Source organism: Strigops habroptila, chromosome Z (genome assembly GCF_004027225.2).
Source record: "Strigops habroptila isolate Jane chromosome Z, bStrHab1.2.pri, whole genome shotgun sequence".
Lineage (NCBI taxonomy): Eukaryota > Metazoa > Chordata > Aves > Psittaciformes > Psittacidae > Strigops > Strigops habroptila.
This window is the reverse complement of record NC_044302.2, coordinates 85,525,064-85,544,359: the sequence shown is the minus strand read 5'-3', so window position 1 is coordinate 85,544,359 and position 19,296 is coordinate 85,525,064. Positions and strand designations below refer to the sequence as shown.

General features: G+C 37.7%; 1 protein-coding gene across 1 annotated transcript in view; it reads right to left on the bottom strand.

Moving 5' to 3' along the window:
- HCN1 (hyperpolarization activated cyclic nucleotide gated potassium channel 1) overlaps window positions 1-19,296 on the bottom strand; it is a 193,241-nt gene that overhangs the window by 4,447 nt on the left and 169,498 nt on the right. Inside the window, exon 6 of the mRNA XM_030470497.1 lies at window positions 15,328-15,568. Within this exon, the coding sequence (XP_030326357.1) occupies window positions 15,328-15,568 (241 nt within the window). The remainder of the gene's footprint in view (window positions 1-15,327; window positions 15,569-19,296) is intronic.

Here is a 19,296-nt window from a genome sequence, read left to right as displayed (position 1 = left end):
GAGTAAACTTATGATTTTAAACTTTTTTTGGGCTAAAAACCAGAAACCTTTCAACCTCTGCTTACTCAATTTGACTAGGCTAGGACACTTCCTCTGCAATTCATCAATTCATCATTCTTAAACAGAGGATACCAAAGCCATATGCAGAGCCCCAAAAAACAGCCTCAAACTTGTGACTGCTGATTCCCAAACCCACAAGAAGAGGATTCCTGGATAAAGGCCAAAGTCAATGTCCAAGGCTTGTAACAGAAGAACATATGGGGAAGAATATTTATTTATTTCTATTAAAATATTAACAATTAATAAGTCAATTGTACAAAGAAGTGATTGTGCTGATTTAATTTTCAAGCTGAGGAATAAGAACACTTAGAAACACCAGCAATTCTCAGGCTCAGGCAGAGTAAGAGATGATTTCCTCACCCAGTTCTTTCAATCTACAGCAGTGAGTTCATATTTGTTCATTTTTAGATATGAGCTAGGGAACTGTCTCCTACCCTGCTTGTCTGGTTATCACAAACGATCTTTCTCAATCTCAGTCAAACTATCAATCTCAAGCATGGAAGCCCATATATTCTACATTATCAGAAATACAGAATTTGTCAGGCTTTACTTCAGATCTATAAAGGGCTCACATAGTTCTTATTTTTTGCATGTCTTTAGCAAAATAACTTTTTTATTAATCTAGAATGCAAAGAACCTTGATGGTTTTTCTTATACTTCTTGTTGATGAATTTCCACATGCCACCTAACCCTCAAGGCTTAGGGGCTAAGGTTCTTAAATAATAGTGAATAAATCAAAGCAAATTAATGTGGGACCAGTACTAGCACGGAATGTACTTAAACCCCAACAGCTTTGGGAAGAATTTAGAGACTAACATATATTGTAATAGTCTTGACCTAATGTCTCTCACAAAACCTGATGCGCATGAAATAATGACAGTTTCCTGTAAGGAGCAGACAGGTCAAACGTAAGTCTGCCCTTTCCTCTTCCATCCTAGCTCATACTGACACCTTCTTGTTTGATTGAACCCACTGCATTTTAGTTACAAGAGTGAGAAGGACATTTTGCCCAAAGGCAGCAATTAAACGCAGTGAATGCCTCCTCCATTTCCTAAAATACTCTTTGGATCTCACACAGAGTAAAGTTTTACAATACAAGGTTGAATTTAGAGATAACTAGCTGGAAAATCTGTGTGATTAATGATCACCTCTTGATTTTCAGGTTTCTTCACTTAAAAGTGCTGCAAAGAATACTAGAGGCATAAGAAAGTGTCTTCTGCTACACTCAACAGAAAAAAGTACTTGAGTTTAAAAAACATCACATGCCCAAAACAAAACAAATGTTGACTATGGATCCAAACCATTCTGGAAGAAATTAAAAAAAAAAAAAGGGAGAAAAAGAAAAAGGAGACATTACTGTTTTCATGTTTTCGTCATTATTAATCTAGAGCGCTGTATTTTAGATTACTTCAACAAGAAGAAACTTTATGGGAAGAAACTGCAAGAGATAATGTTATATTTCACCACAGGACAATGAGACCATGGAATTCACAGATATTATTGCAATAAATATAATCATTTTTTCCTCTTCTTTCATCTTCTATTCTTGTCAAATAAGGGGAATGGAAAGAATCAATTGAAACTATACATTGCACTCTTCCAACTCTGCCAGCCCACAGCTTCTAGTGGAAGAACAATGTTTTGGAAGTAATAACCATAATAGAGTCTTCTATTTGGATATTATAATAAAGGAAGGGTAAGAAAAGATATGACAAATCTCCTAGAGCCTAGAAACTGATCAGGGAGTGCCATTGTGGAGCCTGCCTGCTCCAGAAGCAGGGAAGGCTTCATGTTCTTAGCCCCAGTTGGATAGCCTCATTCAAGAGACGAACTACAGCTTTCTGGCATTAAAAATACCATGTGATGAATACCCATGTAATGCATTTCCAGCAATGTTCCCTGACTGATTAGAAACACTGTATTACATATAGTATTGTATTACCTTGTATTACCTTGTATTACATATAGTCACTGATACATCATCTATATTGCCTTGTTATACGTATCTATAGCGTAATTTGTACTCTGGCCACAAGACTAATGTGCTTCTTAATTGCATGTGTTCCACATTTAAGTTCATTTCATCTATTAGCTATAAACTCTCCAGCATAATAAGACATAATATATGAAATCTCATTTACTTGGACCAGAGAGGATGAAGACATAATGTCAAAACATGTCCTGATCAAACGCTCATGTTCTTTTAAATAAATCAATTATATTTTTATGAGTAAATAAACAGTAGATTTCATGAAGAGAACTAAGCAATGAAAAGATCCATGAAATATTAAAAATAAGTCCCAGTGGCATCAAGTACACTAGGTGCACTCAACAACTATGCTCTCCTTGACATTCAATTGATTTAAGCAGACTATGAAATGCAAACAAAAGCACAGGAGCGTGCAGTGAAACACAAAGGTCACAGATTATTTTCCAACAGCTTGGACAAGCAAGGTTCTCTATTAGCATAAAAAGAAAGTGCCAGCAGCATATTACTCACTAATATTCCCATCTGTGGTTGGCATGGTGCATTGACTTCATGCTGATACTTTCAAAGTGTCAAATACTTCTATCTTTTCTTTCCAAACAAAAGAATGTCTTCAATTCTAATTAGTAATTGTATTAGTCTGTAATGAACCTGTAATTCAACTCAATGCAAGTTTCACTTATTTAATTTCTTTGGACAACTGTTCCCTAGAACATTCTGAAACAAATATCTATAACTGCACTAATAAAAAATTGCTATTTAAAAGCACTTGATGATGCTAAAAACATTCATTTGTTCTTGAAGTTCATATTTAATACAAATGTACTTACTTTGTCTGTGAAAATCACAATTTGTGTTCTGCTAGCACCAGACCTTTCCCACAGAGCAATGCAGCTCTCAAAAGAACATGGAAAAGGTCTCAAATATAATGTACTTTCTGCTGTCAAGACATTGACTAAAAAGCACAATGATGAAAGTTTAAAGCTAAACCTGTTCTGAAGGTTGATTATAATAATCAAACCCTATCACCAATATATCAGTTGCACACATACATGGGACATGGTTTAGTGGTGATCTTGGCAGTGTTAACTCTTGGACTTGATGACCTTAAAGGTCTTTTCCAACCTAAATAATTGTATGACTCTGTGATTCTACAGCAGTATTTCAGGAAGAGCATTGGGTTCAGTTTTTGGAACACCATAAACTCCTAAAAAAGCTTCCCCATATCTGTGTCTTGTAAACTGGGACAGATAGATTGTGACAGAACACTCCCCAGGGGAAATTCTACATACCTGAAAGACAGCACCAAGGAAGACTGATTTCAGGAAAACCTGAATGACATTAAGGTGATTAAGGTGAATGACGGAACCCAAGGATAACCTATAAAGAATCAGGATTAGAAGGCCTTTTATAACAGCCAGAGTCTTAGCTTCAACTGAGATCAGGTTCATCATTCTTGTGGACTGTATTGATAAGCCACTGTAGGTGATAATTTTTCCCTCTCGTGTTGCTATGTGACTCCTCAACATTTCTTTCTTCAAGAAAATAACTGCTTGGGATCTGGGAGTGGTTCACCTCTAGTACCATTTGTGATGTTGCACTGCTTTCTTAGTCTTCCCTGACTGGCTGCCCTAGCAATAATTTCCTGTACCCACTTTATACAGACCTAGGAAAAAACTTCTTTTACTCTGGGCAGCAGTACTGTTTATCTGACAGTACTGCTGTCCATTAACCATCAGCTCATTTTCGGTATAAATTATACTCCAGATGAAATTATTCAGCTTTCTATGCCACATGAACATTTGACTATAGACTAAAAAACTTCCAAACTCAAACAACAATATAAAGTTGCCTTCCAGACAAAATGTCCACCAACAGATAAACTGTGTTGATAAAAGAAACAGTTATGAGACCAGTAGTTAGCCGGTTCATTAAAGGACACCAAACTGGTCCTGTCTCCTCCATGGAACATATTTCTTAGCTTAGGATAGTATATAGTAACATGTAGAAAATTAATACAATGAATTCTCATCATTTGCACAGCTTTGTTTGCAAGGACACAAAGACCAGAATTAAAGCAAAAGTTCACTTTACTAGGTGCACAAATTAATTTTTTGTAGTTACGAATAAACAAGTTAAAGAGTATTTTAGCCATACAGTGCTCTGCATATTACAATCAAGTAAAAATAAACAGCAGTTTATTAAGTGCTCTGTCCCCTTCCAAAGTTGTATCAGGTTTCTCATCATCTGTCAGATTTAACATCACAGGATCTAATGAAGTGTCCTTCCAGCTGAGGACACCTGACTGTTGCCTCAGTTCCTCGGCAGGAAACTTGTTTCATCTTGTAGCAGGCATATACATTGCTGTGCAAATGGCCAAGGAGCTATTCAGACCATCTGGTTACTTTCAGCAGCAGAAGATAGAAAATCAAAGCAATTCAAAGGCTTGGATCAGTTGGTCTAACATATTTGTGAATGCTTTATGAGAACAGGACAGTGGTTTAGAACAGTGTTTATTTCATAAAGAGTAATGAATTCCTAAACACTTATAGACAAAACTTAGATGCACAAAAAACTCTTTACCCATCTTGTAAGTCTTCAGAGCAAGTTTCTCAGAACTATCAGGTTTAGGTTATTCATCTTTTCTAACATAATTCTTCATAACAGCAACTCTTTGGCATAGTGCAAAGATAAACAGTTCTTGACTTCCTTCATGCTGCTGAAGTTGTCCACTGCACAGGAACAAGTTAATGGGCACTATCTTGGTGTGCCAGTCACAGAAAGAGAACTCTAGCTTGGGGCACTCTGCTCCCAGCTTTAGAACAGGGAATATGATTCAAAGGAAAGGACTACATAAACCTTAAGAAATTAAAAAAAATCAGTAAGCTTCTAGACACCCCATTCTTTTGGAAATGGAGCAACTTCCCAGTTCATGCTGACTTAACCGTCTCTAATAGAGAAACAGGGAGAAGCTGTTTCATACGATAAAAATACAATTGCTTTAACATATACTTCTGCTTTTCTGTCTCTTTTTTCTTCATTAAACTCTGGAAAGCATCAAATGTATCTATAATTTTTTTTTCTATTTTTTTAATGTATTCTTTTGATTTTTCAATATATTATTGCTAGTGCACAAAATAGAAAACCCAGAGATATGCCACTTTTCGTTATGGAAACTAAAATGACTAGCACCAAGTCTTATGATTAGTCAGAATGTAGCTAACAGCAATTAAATGTGTTTCAGTAATTTACTTTTAAAAAAAAAAAAGTTAAACGCTATACCAAATATCTATGCAGACTTTATTTTGCAGTTGTTTTGCAAAGCAGTATTTACATTTACATTAGTCATGACTGCAGGGAGGTGAGGGGAAGGAGGGTGGAAGGAAGTGATATCCCCCAAATCCATACCTATGGAGAGGATGGAAATGAAAAGGCTCAGGTAACATCTATGTTTGTGTTCAGCAGTTCTATATTTAAGGAATCTTAAAATACAGTCACTGCTCAACAGAAACATTCCTGCAGCACAGGAAAGAACTTAAAGAGGAAGGAAAACGGAGACAATTACTGACTTTTAACAGTCAGGTTTGTAATCTGGACTGTCCAAAAGAAAGCTACACAAGGCCTACACCTTTTCCCACCTTATTTACACTAAATATGGAACTGCAGAAAAGACAGTTTGTCAGAGTGAGCAATAGCAGATACTGCCTCAGAGCCTCATCATTTAAAAAATGCCAACAACAATTGCCTGTAAAGTTGCTTTCAGATACATGGGTTGATCAGCTGGAGAGGGGGTTCATGAAGGAGGCCTGGATACAATGCTGTCTAGTCAGTGTTTTGAAGAGGGACTGAAAATGGCCAATTACAACGAAGGGTCCAAACCAACTTCCTTAATACCTCAGTTTTGGTCTCCTGTCACTTTTTTTTGAAGTATTTACCTAAACTTCATTTAAATTTCTCTACTTGTGATAGCTGATGCCCTTATGCAGTCATCATATTAAAAAAAAAAAAAAGAAAACAAACAAACCCCCAACAGTTTAGTTTATTTCACATTTTTATTGTCTGTTCATAGTAATTTGAAATTTTTGATCCTGAAGACCCTGACACATAAGTTCTCAGCATGTTTGTTGTTCAATTTATTTTACTTTATTTAATTTAACAGCACAAATAAAAGAAATAGAAAAATGTGCCAAAACCAGCACAGTTGAAATTGTCAACTTTTTAAACAGAAAAAGAGTAGAAAGATGGGATTACAACTCTATTAATATAGCGATTAAAAATGCAAAAATTTATTTCATTCAGTAAGCTAGAGACTCATGCTTATTGACTTGTGGAAATGTCCTCTCATTGCAATTTAGGAACACGATTCTTGTTTGCAAACATCTGTCCCTGCTTGCTAGCACTCTTACTGGCTGAGAATATTTCTCCATTATGAAGACATCACATATATATAATGTCATATATCTGAAGAGAGGAAGAGAATGCAATGGGGACTGAAAAGACTATTTGCTTCTATGCTTGAGGATGACATCTTGGTATGGTATAATAGCCAATAGTAAAAATAGAGGGTTTAGACTTTTTGAGGCAGGAAATAGTCAGTAGGAAAAAGAAGTAGATTATAAGGAATATCAGCACCGCAAACAATATTTTACCAGTCCCTTTTATCCAGAATGTTATTCTTGGGACATAATCCCCACATTTGGGATAAGGAAGGTTTGTCTCCAAAGCCATTCTGAGACAATAAAGAACCTTCAAAAAAGGTGAGTTAGGAGCAGCTAGAGGCAGACATCCACAATATGCATTTTATAACCATTTTCCAGATCTAAAATGCAGATGAAAAGTGATTGGTTCTTTTGCTATATTTCTTTCCATCACCCTTTAAAGGTCTTCCTTCCCAGCCTTCATTTGCTTAACCATTTTACATACATGTCAAATGCCAGGTACAGTAAGTGGCTTAACATAAGCGGTTCTATTCTTTTTTTTTCTTTTTTTTTTCACTAACAGTATTTCTATTTCACAGAGAGTTCCATTTATTTCATTGGAGATAGCACAAACTTCCTGGGGGAAAAATTATTCTTCTGAAAAGAATTGCCTAACTTTCATTGACTCAAACTTTCAGAGGATTTATAGAGGAATACTTATTTTAGAAAATGTTGATATTTACTTAGGGTTTGTCAACAAGCCTGAAAGTGTGCTCCTGCCATTACTTTGCCCAAAAGTTGTCTTTTATGCCACCTACCTAGGAGAAGCCTGTTTCTTGAAACAACTCTTGTTCATATCAGTCCATTTCCTGGAAGAAGGCTTAATATGCTACTTGACAGCAGCTCTGAGAAAAACAGCGTGATAACATGCTTACTGGTTTAAGCTCATATTCTAAGATAATGTGCCTAAGTAGCGATTTTGCTTTCATACTGGCCGGGTCAAAGGCCAAAAGTGATTTTGTGTAATGAATTTATGTCTACCTTTGTTCAGATGGATGCCTATTCCCTACTGAAAAAAAGCCACCTAGTTCCTTATGTATTCAGTGTTATGCTCTTGTCATCTTGATTTTGGCAAACAATAACAGTTGTAAATTAAACTATTCAACTTGAATTTAAGTGTACTGTAAAGATATTGCACTGCATTTTTTTTTCCATTAAATTATTAAACAAACGATTGGAGACTGCCAGTTATGAATTAAATATTAGGTTAAATATTTGAGCTAAACTCAGATATTTAGTTTAAATTCTACTGTGTAAAATTGAAGGTACTTTCAAATCATATTCTGGTTTATCTGTGTTGGCCACCTCAGATTTCCAAGCTATGCTGATGTGGTATGTTGCTTGTGTCTAGTTCTCTTATGTATCAAGTGTAAATTAAAAATTTACACTCTTCATGAATTTGCAGAATTAGAATTAAACTTTGGTTTGAAGACTATGTTATTTAGATAGCACGAATTATTACTAGCATTGCTATTATTAATAGTTAAATTTATATTTATATTTGCTAATTAATAAAACTCCTAAACCCAAACACACTTCTACCTTTTGGCATTACAGAGTAAATGATTTTTATTCTATCATCTTCTTAAAAAAATCTCTTAGACTTTAAAAGTAGTTTTATATCTGAATAGCAAGAAGGCCTTCTGACTGCAGACAATACTTTTAGAAAAATGTTCTATACTGTTCACCTGAAGAGTATTTTGTGAAAGAGTTGGTACGGAGATCTGGAGATCCTGCTCCCTTAAAGCATTCAATTGTGTACGTGCCATTAAGGATGCGAATAATCACACCTCAGGGTGGCTACTTATAATTAATTATTTGGATTGTAGTATAAATACTGAGAGACTTAATTCACCTTTAGGTTGAGTAAGGAGCAGCCATATGCAGTATTTTCTCAAAATGTGAAACGGTGTATCATATCATATTGTACAGGTGCAAGGCAGTGTGCAGTCAGGCCATTTAACAGCATTTTCTCGTATTATAATCAGTATTATACTGAAAATCTTTAAAAGTCATCTATCAAAAGAAGGTACCTAAAGTGTACTCAGAAAAAAATAAGTGGCAAAATATAAGCTAAAGTGACTCAACATTTCCCATGGTATTATTTTCCACTGCACTGGTCTAAAATATACTGACAGTTTGCTGTACTGAAAGGGGGAAAAGCTCCATGAATAATAGGTAGGTCAAAGAACTTCTATATCTAATTGGCCTTCTACAAGCTGAAGCAAATGCAAAACACAATTTATTAGAATTTCAAGTGTGGAAGGGTAGGTGTTAAAAGAGTATTAAATAACTTAAACAAAATGAAACAATTCAAAATCTAAAGTATTCCATGAACTACTTGTTATAAAAAATAAACCAAAAAAGAAAAGATGCCACAATATTTCTCTGGGACATGTTCTGGGAAGATGAGGATGAGAATCTGATTTACACATAAATTTTCTAGATGAACGATGATATGCAGCACAGTGATATCTGCCTTCAATTAAGTAAAATGTATTTGTCTTTTATTATAATGCATGAGGTAGACCATCATGTTTTCATATTCACACATAGAAACTCTCATACGTATTATCATAAAAAGAGTTTAAAAAAGTCACATGCACTTTTTCATGTTCAACATACCCGAAAGCTCATAGAAAAAAATATTTTAAAGCAGTATCAGTTTCAGTTAGTCTACAAATTGATTTATTGAATGACTCCAAGTGGCATGATACCACTGGGTTTCTCAAAGAGGGAAAAAAGCAGAAAAACGAGTGGTGAGGGGGACCTGCAGTGGGCACACCACAGACTGGGTACCACAAATTATTGCACACTTACCTACTGGAACTAGGAAACTCCCCCCCACTGTAAATACAATGAAAGCTTCACAGGGACCCCAGACCTAATTCATAACTTCCTACTCACTCAGTTTGGACTTCCCTAGCAATACCAGCATTCCTTCAACTCTTACACAGTATCTGTTAAAAACAGAAAAAAGGGGTTAAATTTCCTAGAACATACATTTAGGTTGCTGAATGAGGGAAAGCTTGTGTAAACACAGGTGGGAAAACAGATGGAGACAGGAAAAGATAGCAGGGAGACAAGTCTTATCTTGTGTCCTTTGAGGCTGAGAGGAATTTTGATAGTGACTACAGCAAGAGCAGGATGAGACCACAGTGAACAATCAGTTCTCTGTCTACCAGAAAGAAAGCTAATGAAGTAACAGCAGAGTCCTGAACGTGTTCCCAGAAATCCTCCTTTTAATAAGTTGTGCTGAGCCTTACTGTTTGGGTAGTTCTGGATTTATTCCTTTCTTTTGCAATTTGTAGGCATGCCAGCCCCACTCTGACACACCAGTTAAGCACAAAGCCAGTTCAGCATATGCTTAGCTGGATCAGGACTGTACGCACAGAGTACTTCATCTTACTCCACATGGCTGGCAGCTGGAGGGGAACAGGACATCACAAAACCACTCCTGCTCATCAACATGCTCTGCAGTAGCTCTGGGACAGCTTTAACTTTTATGTTTGTGGGGGTAACAATCTGAAGGAAGTTATAAAATGGCAAAAACCTGCTCTTCTCCTTTGTCCCCAAGCAGGAGCTTGCAGTTTGTGGTGGAGTATGTGCAAACACCAGCTGACTGGGGCTGGGGTTAGGGGTACGCACAGAGTGGAGGGTCACAAGGCAGCGGGGAGCAAAAGGCCTTTCCAGAAGGGAAGGAGAAAGTGCAGAGCCAGATCTTTGGTTTATTACACTCCTGGATGTTTGTTGTAATTAATCATAAGACATTTCTAATCACTGACATCCTGTGATTCTGATTCTGATATCATTTACCTCAGCAAAAATCAGAATTGCCTTATAGCAGTGGTATTACACTAGTTCATATCAATATATGTTGGTATAATGCAAATTAGGTTAGTGTTAAAGCTCATTAGATACATTATTATTTATACTTTGTAAAGCCTCATACTTCTTTATAAGCAAAAGACTCATTCTTGTGCTTCATCTGTAGAAGAGTTCAAAATCTTTGCATTTTGCCAATTTTATGTGTCTAGTGAAGAACTAATATGCAATCTGCTTAGTAATTCCTCCTATAACAAGAAGCCGTGGCGTAATTTCTAATACAATCACCTGGTACTTAACAAAGATTAGCTCTTCAGTGCTGTAAACTGCACATACTCAAAACCATGAACAAGATGACAAAAATTTAAATAATTTAGCCATCACAACATCCTCAAAATACAATTGTTTACATTTTCACCTGCCTCCTGATTCTTACTCTCCACCCCAGAAAGGCTGAAATTCAAGTGTGTTCATCTCAAGTTTGCTTAGCTGCAAACACGTGTGCGGTCAGGTTTTCCTACCTGCTGTTCAGAAGTGAGAGGTGTAAGCACCTTCCTTTCCAGCTTCTGAAGGTTCAGACATGCTCTGAGCCCCTTAGATTTTCTTCTTTCCCATCAATCTCATGTTCACGTCATTCCCTTGCACTCACAGTTCCTCTGTCTCATATTTCTTTGCACCACTCACAACCTGACTTCTGCCCACACACTCCTCTCTGTTCACCTCCATCTCACTCCCCACACTCTTCTGACCTTCCTTATTGTTTTGTGCTATGTGTTAACAAAGCCCTGACCATCCACTGTCTCCTGACCTTCTTCATTCACTTTCTACTCTCCCCACAGAAGCAGCTAGGAGGGGAAGGCCATCATTTCCATTGAGGGCAACCTTGTTTCCCCGCCTAAGAAAAATGTCAGTCTCAGTGGGAGAAGTTTCTCTTTTATTTGCAAAGAGAAAAGATTCATTTGCTGCTTTGCTGAAAGTAGCAGCAATCTCACTCCTAATAACAGGGAATAGGGAGACATTTTAGAAAACGGAAAAAACAAAGGAAGACATAAAAAAAATCCACAGAAATTTAGGAAAATTGAGTAATGCTGTATTTCCTCAAAAACAACAAGATACAGTCCTGGAGAATTCAATTAAAGCAGCTATAGAGTATTAAAATCCTGAGATTCTCCACTGCTAACTGTGGTTTACGTAATTTAACTCATGCAGAAATGACTATATAACTGTGCAATACAGTGAAAATTGGCTTCATGTATTCTTCATGGCCTAATTCCTGTCATTATAAAAACTCAAACAAGCACACCATGTGAAGACAGGAATTCTAAGGTACAGCAATAAAAAGTTACTGTTTTCTTTAAACGCCAATCAAAGGCAAAGGAAACAGATTGTCCTGAATCTTTCTGAAACATTCCTTCCACTGATCCATGTCTGTTCAAGACATAATTTATGGCACTCTCTGCAAAACATTTCCTCTGTGGTCATTACTGAAAGATTTGAAAGAACACAGTCAATCTCATAACACACTTCTGTCTGAACATATTTAACATCTAATAGTTGCAGATATTGTTTTTTGGTATGCTGACTGCAGAGCTGAGGGAGCACAGACTGGTCAGTGTTTCTCATGTGCATCCTTAAACATTTTGTTTATTCCACTGAAGAGGGAATTGGGGAGAGGGTAGGGGGTACACAGCCTAGGGAAAAGCATAGTACCAGAAATTCCTTTCAAATTCCTACTAGTGCTTGGAGTAGATACTTAGGATTATAAAATCCTTCAATCAGCACTCTGAAAAAAATATATAGGATGAAAATAAGCATCCTACATGCTGTGGGGCTAAGTAATCCTGCTGCACACAAGGTTAGAAAAGATTAGATTTATGAATACACATGAAGATTAAGGGACAGGATACTCTTGCCATAGGAATATCAATGGACAATCCACAAGATCTCTGTGGCTACTGTCCTCCACTTACTCTCCCCTCTTATCTTCCCTCCAGAAAAGAGAAACCAGTGAGCACATATGAGGAAAGAGGCAGACAATAATCAAGTCCAGGTTGTAAAGCAGAGATGTAGTCTGATTAATCTATTCCATTAATGGTTATCCAGGCACGTTCTTTTTGAGAAGAATTTCCAAACAATTATGAGGCTTATCTAGCTTCATGTGAGATTTATAACACCCAGATCCATAGGGAAGCCTGTTTTCTAATTAAGAACAAAGATCAGGTAAGAGAATTTAAATGTTCAACAGTATCTCAGTCTTCTACCCTCCAGATATTTCCTCTATTACTGCAACTTTTGGTTTTCCAGGCTCTCACTTTCCCAAAAGTCTCTATTCAAGCCTCTCTGAAATACTGCTGACATTGATTTGGTTCTTCTTAAATCTTGGCTTTCTCACTAACCTGTAGTTCTCCAACAACTTCTCAGTGTCATAAGTTTTCTATTAATACAATATTGTCAATACCCAAACAATTTATGTATTCTAAATTTGATCAATGTTTTCCAAATCCAAGGCAAGATGTTGATGAAACCCTGAATGAGCTCTGGAGGCAAGCCTGCCTCTCAAGGGACTCCTCCCAAACCTACCTACAGCCAGGGCCCCTGGGAAACTCAGCTCTGCGACATACCTGACATCCAACAGTTAGCATCTCTGAGCTGGGACCAGAAACTTCCTATTCATAAGGCACTTCAAAACTGAGAAAGGGTCTGTTTAGGTACGGCACATCCCTCCAACTTATGTCTGCTTGTAGGGGCGTAAGTGTTGATACTGATTTATTGTGTCAGACCTGGGAGCTATACCGTTGAAATCATAAGTTGCAGCTTTAATCAGTATCTCAGTCTCAGATTCTGCATATCTCCATTAGGCAAAACACGGGTTTATTTATTCAAATTTAGGATTTGAACACTGACTTACTCTTCCAGCTTATTTTATCACTGTGCAACACTTCTTGTGTCAGGAAGCTTTACTCAGACTCTGATATGCATTTTGGGAGAAGATTGTCTTCTCCAGAGTGATGAGAATATTAGAAATCTTTTTTCTATGCTTTGACAAACCAAACATTTTCAATTCACAGTTATCTGATGTGCAGCTATTTTCCTCTCTTTTCAGCTTCAGCAAACAAGTTTTTTTCTCCTGGGTCTGAATTCTGAACTTCCTTCTGGGAACTCACAATGCTATATGATGTCTTGTTAAAACATATCTGAATCACACGGCTTCCATCTTGGGGCATTTCCTTTCTCAGGTTCTCTCTCACTGTACACTTGCCGCCTTTGCCTTGCCCCACCTCATGTCTCCAGGCTACATCCAGCAGCTGCTATTATCTCCCATTTACACCAGCAGCTGTCAAGCTTTGGATGTATTTGCCCCCATTTTTGTACCCCATGTTTCATCCCAGCTGCAGTCTGGATGAGCAAAACTGCTTTGGTATGCAGTGTAGTAAGTTCCTGTGGTGTCTGGATGTTACAAATAGCTTATTTTTTGTGTGCACTCTTGCTGAGAAGGGTACCGGATAAACAGGGTGAGCTAAGTAGTCTGCACTGCAACACCAGGCTGACAGTTATGTAAAATACTTTCATGTGCAATCTCCTCTGATCCTCTGCTGGTTCAGAGGAGTATTATGGTCAGATTCAACTTGCAGGCTCTTGCAAAATCATTTTCATAAACTGGGGCACTGCTAAGCACAGACAAGACCAAGACCAAGGTTGCTCTGTTTCTTCACCCTCAGCACTTTACCTTTTCTTTCTCCTTAATCTCCTGTCTTTAGCATCTACAGTTTAAGCCCGTGGGATAAGCACAAGACTTCTTTACCTTCGTGCTTCTGCAAATACTGGTACAAATCACCTTGCAGAGGCTACTGCAGAATGACAAGGCCTGCCGGCCAGATCAGTAGGGGTTGCTTTAGCATATTATTCTAAAATGGGATTAGTTAAGTAACTCTACAGCCCAATTCAGACATGAACCCACTTCATTTTTGTAAGCTTCTCACTTCTGTCTACCAGCTAAATGCCACTGATTAGGTTTTCAAATTGATCATTTTCTGAAGGGTTTTTGATGCAGTTCTGGGATGATTCATGGGATACAACAGAAAATTAATAAAATGACCAACTAACTGTAACTGTCGTGGACAGCAGCAGTACACACAAATGTTCAATCAGCTTCTGGAAACCATCCTTGCTGCTACTCACAGAGGCAGACACCTATTCTATTGCACAAAGACAATTTACAGCCACAAGGAACAACATTTTCACACCGGTTGATTATTTTATGTAAAAAATGAGACTGCTCTCATCCAAATAGAAATATTCATAATCTAAACAAAACCCTAATTTTCATTAGGTTTACTGGGTGAATTTAATTTGGATTAAAATTCATGTCTGCTTTTTCTTAATATACGTCTGTTAGAGAGCTGTCTAGTCAGATAGGTAGTCCAGTTTCTCACAGTATACTGGAAGTATGAACATATGAAGTGTGATAAAATTCAGTGAAAAAGGATTAGTAACAGCTTGAAACAGTCATGAATACCAAAATATCTGATATAAATAATGGTCTTTTATCCACTGCCTATTTTTGTAATTCTTACAGTGATTTTTACCTTTTGGAAGTACTTTATGACTCAAAAATTGTATTCCCTTTTCAAAGCAGATGAATCCTGTTTATTTTATCTTGAAATAGCTATGAAAGTATTATGCAAATTATTACATGTTTATTTAAATACTGTATATTTATTAACAGAGGTCTTAATTCAAAGTAAGTTCAAAATTCAGGAAGGTCATTCTGCATCTTTAACAGCTAGCCTCACAACAGTAAGCAGACTGAACATCTTACTTGGAAATATTTTTTGCACTCTTTGGTGCAGTTGGAATTGTTTAGGCAAAAGACACTCAGCAGACTTACTCTGATGTCTCTATGTGCCTAGTATCTCAACATGTTTTGTTCCTCCTGTGCATTCACTCCTGTGTTATCATTCATTTTTTCCTACTCACCTCCAAAGTAAGAGCCATCTGTCAGCTTCAGCTCCTTGTTGGATTTGGTGATGACACCGGCAACACCGTGCTGAATGAAATACATCTTTTTACCCACAGCCCCTTCTCGGATAATATAATCTCCAGGTTGGAACACCTCAAATCTCAGTTTGCTTAGCATGGCAGTCACAAAATTTGGGTCTGCATTAGCAAAAAGAGGCATTGTAGCAACCAGCTTCCGACAGTTGAAGTTGACAATCTCCTAAATGGGAAGGCAACATATTGAAAGTAATGGTCAGCAAATATATAGAATATGATGGGCATTGAAAAAAACACATTCTGCTTTCTTCACAAAGTAGTTCTTTAGCTCATACTGGACTTTTCTGTGGTTTTGTGCCTGATTTTTTAATCTTTTCATTATGTTATCGTCTGTTTGTAGTGAAGTGATTGAAACAACAGTGCAGTCTGATTTGTATTTCTGAGGTGAAAGGTTGTCTTCTTCAGGCAATTTTTTTGTTATTTATTTTTCCTCTTGGAATTCAAGGGGAAAAATATGAAAAAAAGATAAAAATTAAATAGTAATTACACTGCCTGACAACATGATTAGCTGTTGCAACAACTGTACTAAGTGATGAAGTTACGCAAACCCTGCGTTTTCCAATAATACACCAGTAACATCCTTCTGATCACAACAACTGCAATGGTAATAAAATGTACTTTAGCTGCAGGGCTAGCTGCAGGGCGAGCTGAAATCAAGAGGAAGATTTCCTTCCCAGAAATTAACTCATTTTATAAACAGAGAGGCATACATTCCTGTCCTTCAAAGACACGCATATATATAGCAGACCCTCCTATGAAGAAAGCCCTGTTATTTTACTAAGACTGCTGCAGGCTTTAAGAGCACCTCCCACCAAGAATACTTATATTTACAGAGCCAACTATAAGCACATATACATGAAAATATTAGTATCAAAAAGCTATAAATGTCATACTTGCTTTAAATAATAAAAACTAACAATTTCTGAAAGTTTCAAGCTCTTTCTTGCAGACCTTACTTTGTCTTAGGAAAATTAACATGGTCAGTTGCCATAGAAATTTAACAGTGTATTGAAGAGCTGAGACTAATCAGTATTACACATGGAGAGGGGGTCAGGCAGGCAACATCTACTGAGTTAGCAAGCCAAACATGACAGCAAGAGCATATATGATCATCTGTGTATAATTGCACACAGAGCAAATAAAAGAAAAATACAACAAGCAGTCACCTAACTGTTCTGCAAAACTAAATGGTTTCACTGTCAGTGGAGTATCCCAAGCATTTCTTGCGCTAAGCCAAGGCTTTGTGATTGAGGTAAAGGAGACAGTCCACTTAACAGTTCTTTCACCCCTGTGACAGAGGCCCACTGCACTCCTGCTGGAAGTCACTTTTTCAACTCCCATGCATCTGCTGTCTCATACTTAGATATCTCATATATCCCATGCAGCCAGATCTCTGAGCAGCAACCTCAGATATACTTGTCCACAGTTCAGACAAATTCCTTTCTTCTCCTCCACCCACACCATGTGATACCTCACTTGTAGACATAGAATCGGAATGGTTTAGTTTGGAAGGGACCTTAAAGATCATCTAGTTCTAAAGCCCCTGCCACGGGCAGCAGCACCTTCCAGTAGACCTGATTGCGAGAAGCAAATTGTCCAACCTGGCTTTGAACACTTCCAGGGATGTCAACCAACATCCTCAAGTCCTTCTCCTTAGGGCTGCTCTGTCTGCCCAGCCTGTATTTGCGTTTGCAATTGCCCTGACCCAAGTGCAGATTTGTGCACTTGGCCTTGTTGAACTTCCTGAGGTTTGCACTGGCGCAGCTCGCAAGCCTGTCCAGGTCCCTCTGGATGACATCCTTTCCCTCCAGCATGTTGATCACATCACACAGCTTGGTGTCATTGGCTATGATGGGGAAGTTCAGCTAATTCACAGTACAAGCAACAAAACCATACTAGGTTCTTCGAATCAGTCCTCTTGCATCTGGGAATGGCTTCCTTTGAAGGGAAGCCGTTGGTTAATGAGGCAATCAAGAAGAATGGGCATGATCTAAGAGCATAGAAACAACAGCCTTTCTCCAAGAAATTACATCTTTTCCAAATAAATCCAGCAGAACTTGCAAAAAATAATGTGAAGCACAACATCTCACCAGGCACCCAGTAAGCAGAAAGTTATCTCCAGCAATGTCTTATTTTCCATTAGAGAAAGAAAAAAAAGGGCAAAATTACTAGTGCTACTCTAGGTTAGACTTATAATAGCTTCTGACAATTCTGCAAGAAAGTATTTAATGGCAAGGTGGAAACAGAAGTGTCTCTAAACAGAAATGAACACTGATTCTTAACAGAGGGCAATACAGTTACTCTCGCTAACTCTGGTCTCAATAGCATCACATTTATATACTTAGATAAACTGTATATAAGACTTCTCCTCTTTTTTTTCTCTGGAATGAGACAAGGAGGCACAAAATATGTAATTTTATATAATGATAACTTAATGCAGAATTAATTCTAAAATTATTAGGTTAAAGAGTGATTTGAAGAGTAAGATGCTACATTTATGAAGTCAGTCACTAAACTCCAACTGATTTCAGTGGGGATATGATTCCACCAAGAACATTTTATCTAAGAATTATTTATAAATGATGGAAATAGAACAACACTCTCTGTCCATCACTCTTTGCTATACTGACTCACTCTCCCTTACCCTCTCTAATTGCCCTAACTTCCCCTTCTTATAGAGCGTTCTGGCATGCCTGAAACACTGTATCATGTATGGACTTCATGGCTAAGCATAAATGGGCTGGATTAAGGCAAGAGACAGATCTGAGGCCAAAAGCAGACTTCCTCATGGTTGCATGAAGCTTGAAATGTACAGGAATAGATGGCAGGAGTAGAAACAGAAAAGATATGAGGAAAAGACCACAGATTTTTGCAATGACTGGGAGACTCCCTGCTTATGGAAAGGAAGAGCAGTCTGGCTAAGACTCCCATTCAGTGCAGGCAAAGACATTGATGCTACCAGTGGAACACTATGGGATAACACTATCTACACACATGACATCAGAATCAGAGCTTAAACACCCACCCCCCCTTCCCCTGAAACCAGTTTTGCTTGTAAAAAAACATGGAAAATTTGATGCAAGATAGGTACCAGATAGCTGTCACCGGCATTCAAGATCAGTGAACCCTGCTAAGTCATTAAGAGGAGTAATCCCTTGCTACCCCTTCAAGTATATTCTGTATGAGGGAATAAATATTACAAAGAGATTCTAGCCTACTGTCTTTCTAAAGGATGAGGAAAAGCCTGTTTTCCTTCTCATGTAAATACTCCACTTCTCAGTAAAGCTTCAGCCTCCACCTCTCTTCCAAGGGGAAGTTGTTTACTCCCATTGCTCGCTGTATGGTGGCACCACGCGAGGAGCCCCAGATTACATCCTTGACTCCGTATGAGACTGTCTTATCGCAGCCTTGGCTGTTGCTGAAAAGGTGGCAATAGCTATTAGTTGTCTTGACTTGCTCAGGGACTTTTCAGCAGACTTGCTGCTTGTTTTCTGTTTCTGAAAGTAAATAGCTTTTCTTGTGTGCCCAGCAGGCAGAGAAAGGAAATTACCATGAAAGCAAAAATTGACTGGAAATTATATAGGAACTGGTGGGAAGCAGAGAAAAGGCTGCGAGAGTGAAAAGTTCAACTCCAGTTGTGATCAAAAAGAAAGAATAAAATAGACCTATTTGGAGTAGTATTAAGAGAGAATGGGAGGAAAAAAACAAAAAAAAAAGGAACATAAAGACCAAGAAGAAAAGGAAAAAAAGAAGGCAGGAAGGTGGACTTTAAAAACAGATTGAGAAACCGAAATTTCTGAAAAAGTGAGAGCACTGGAGTACAAAATGTCTGGAGTGAAAGCTGAGAAATAGGGCAGATAGATGAAGTAAACAAAAGGGAAATTGGAAAAG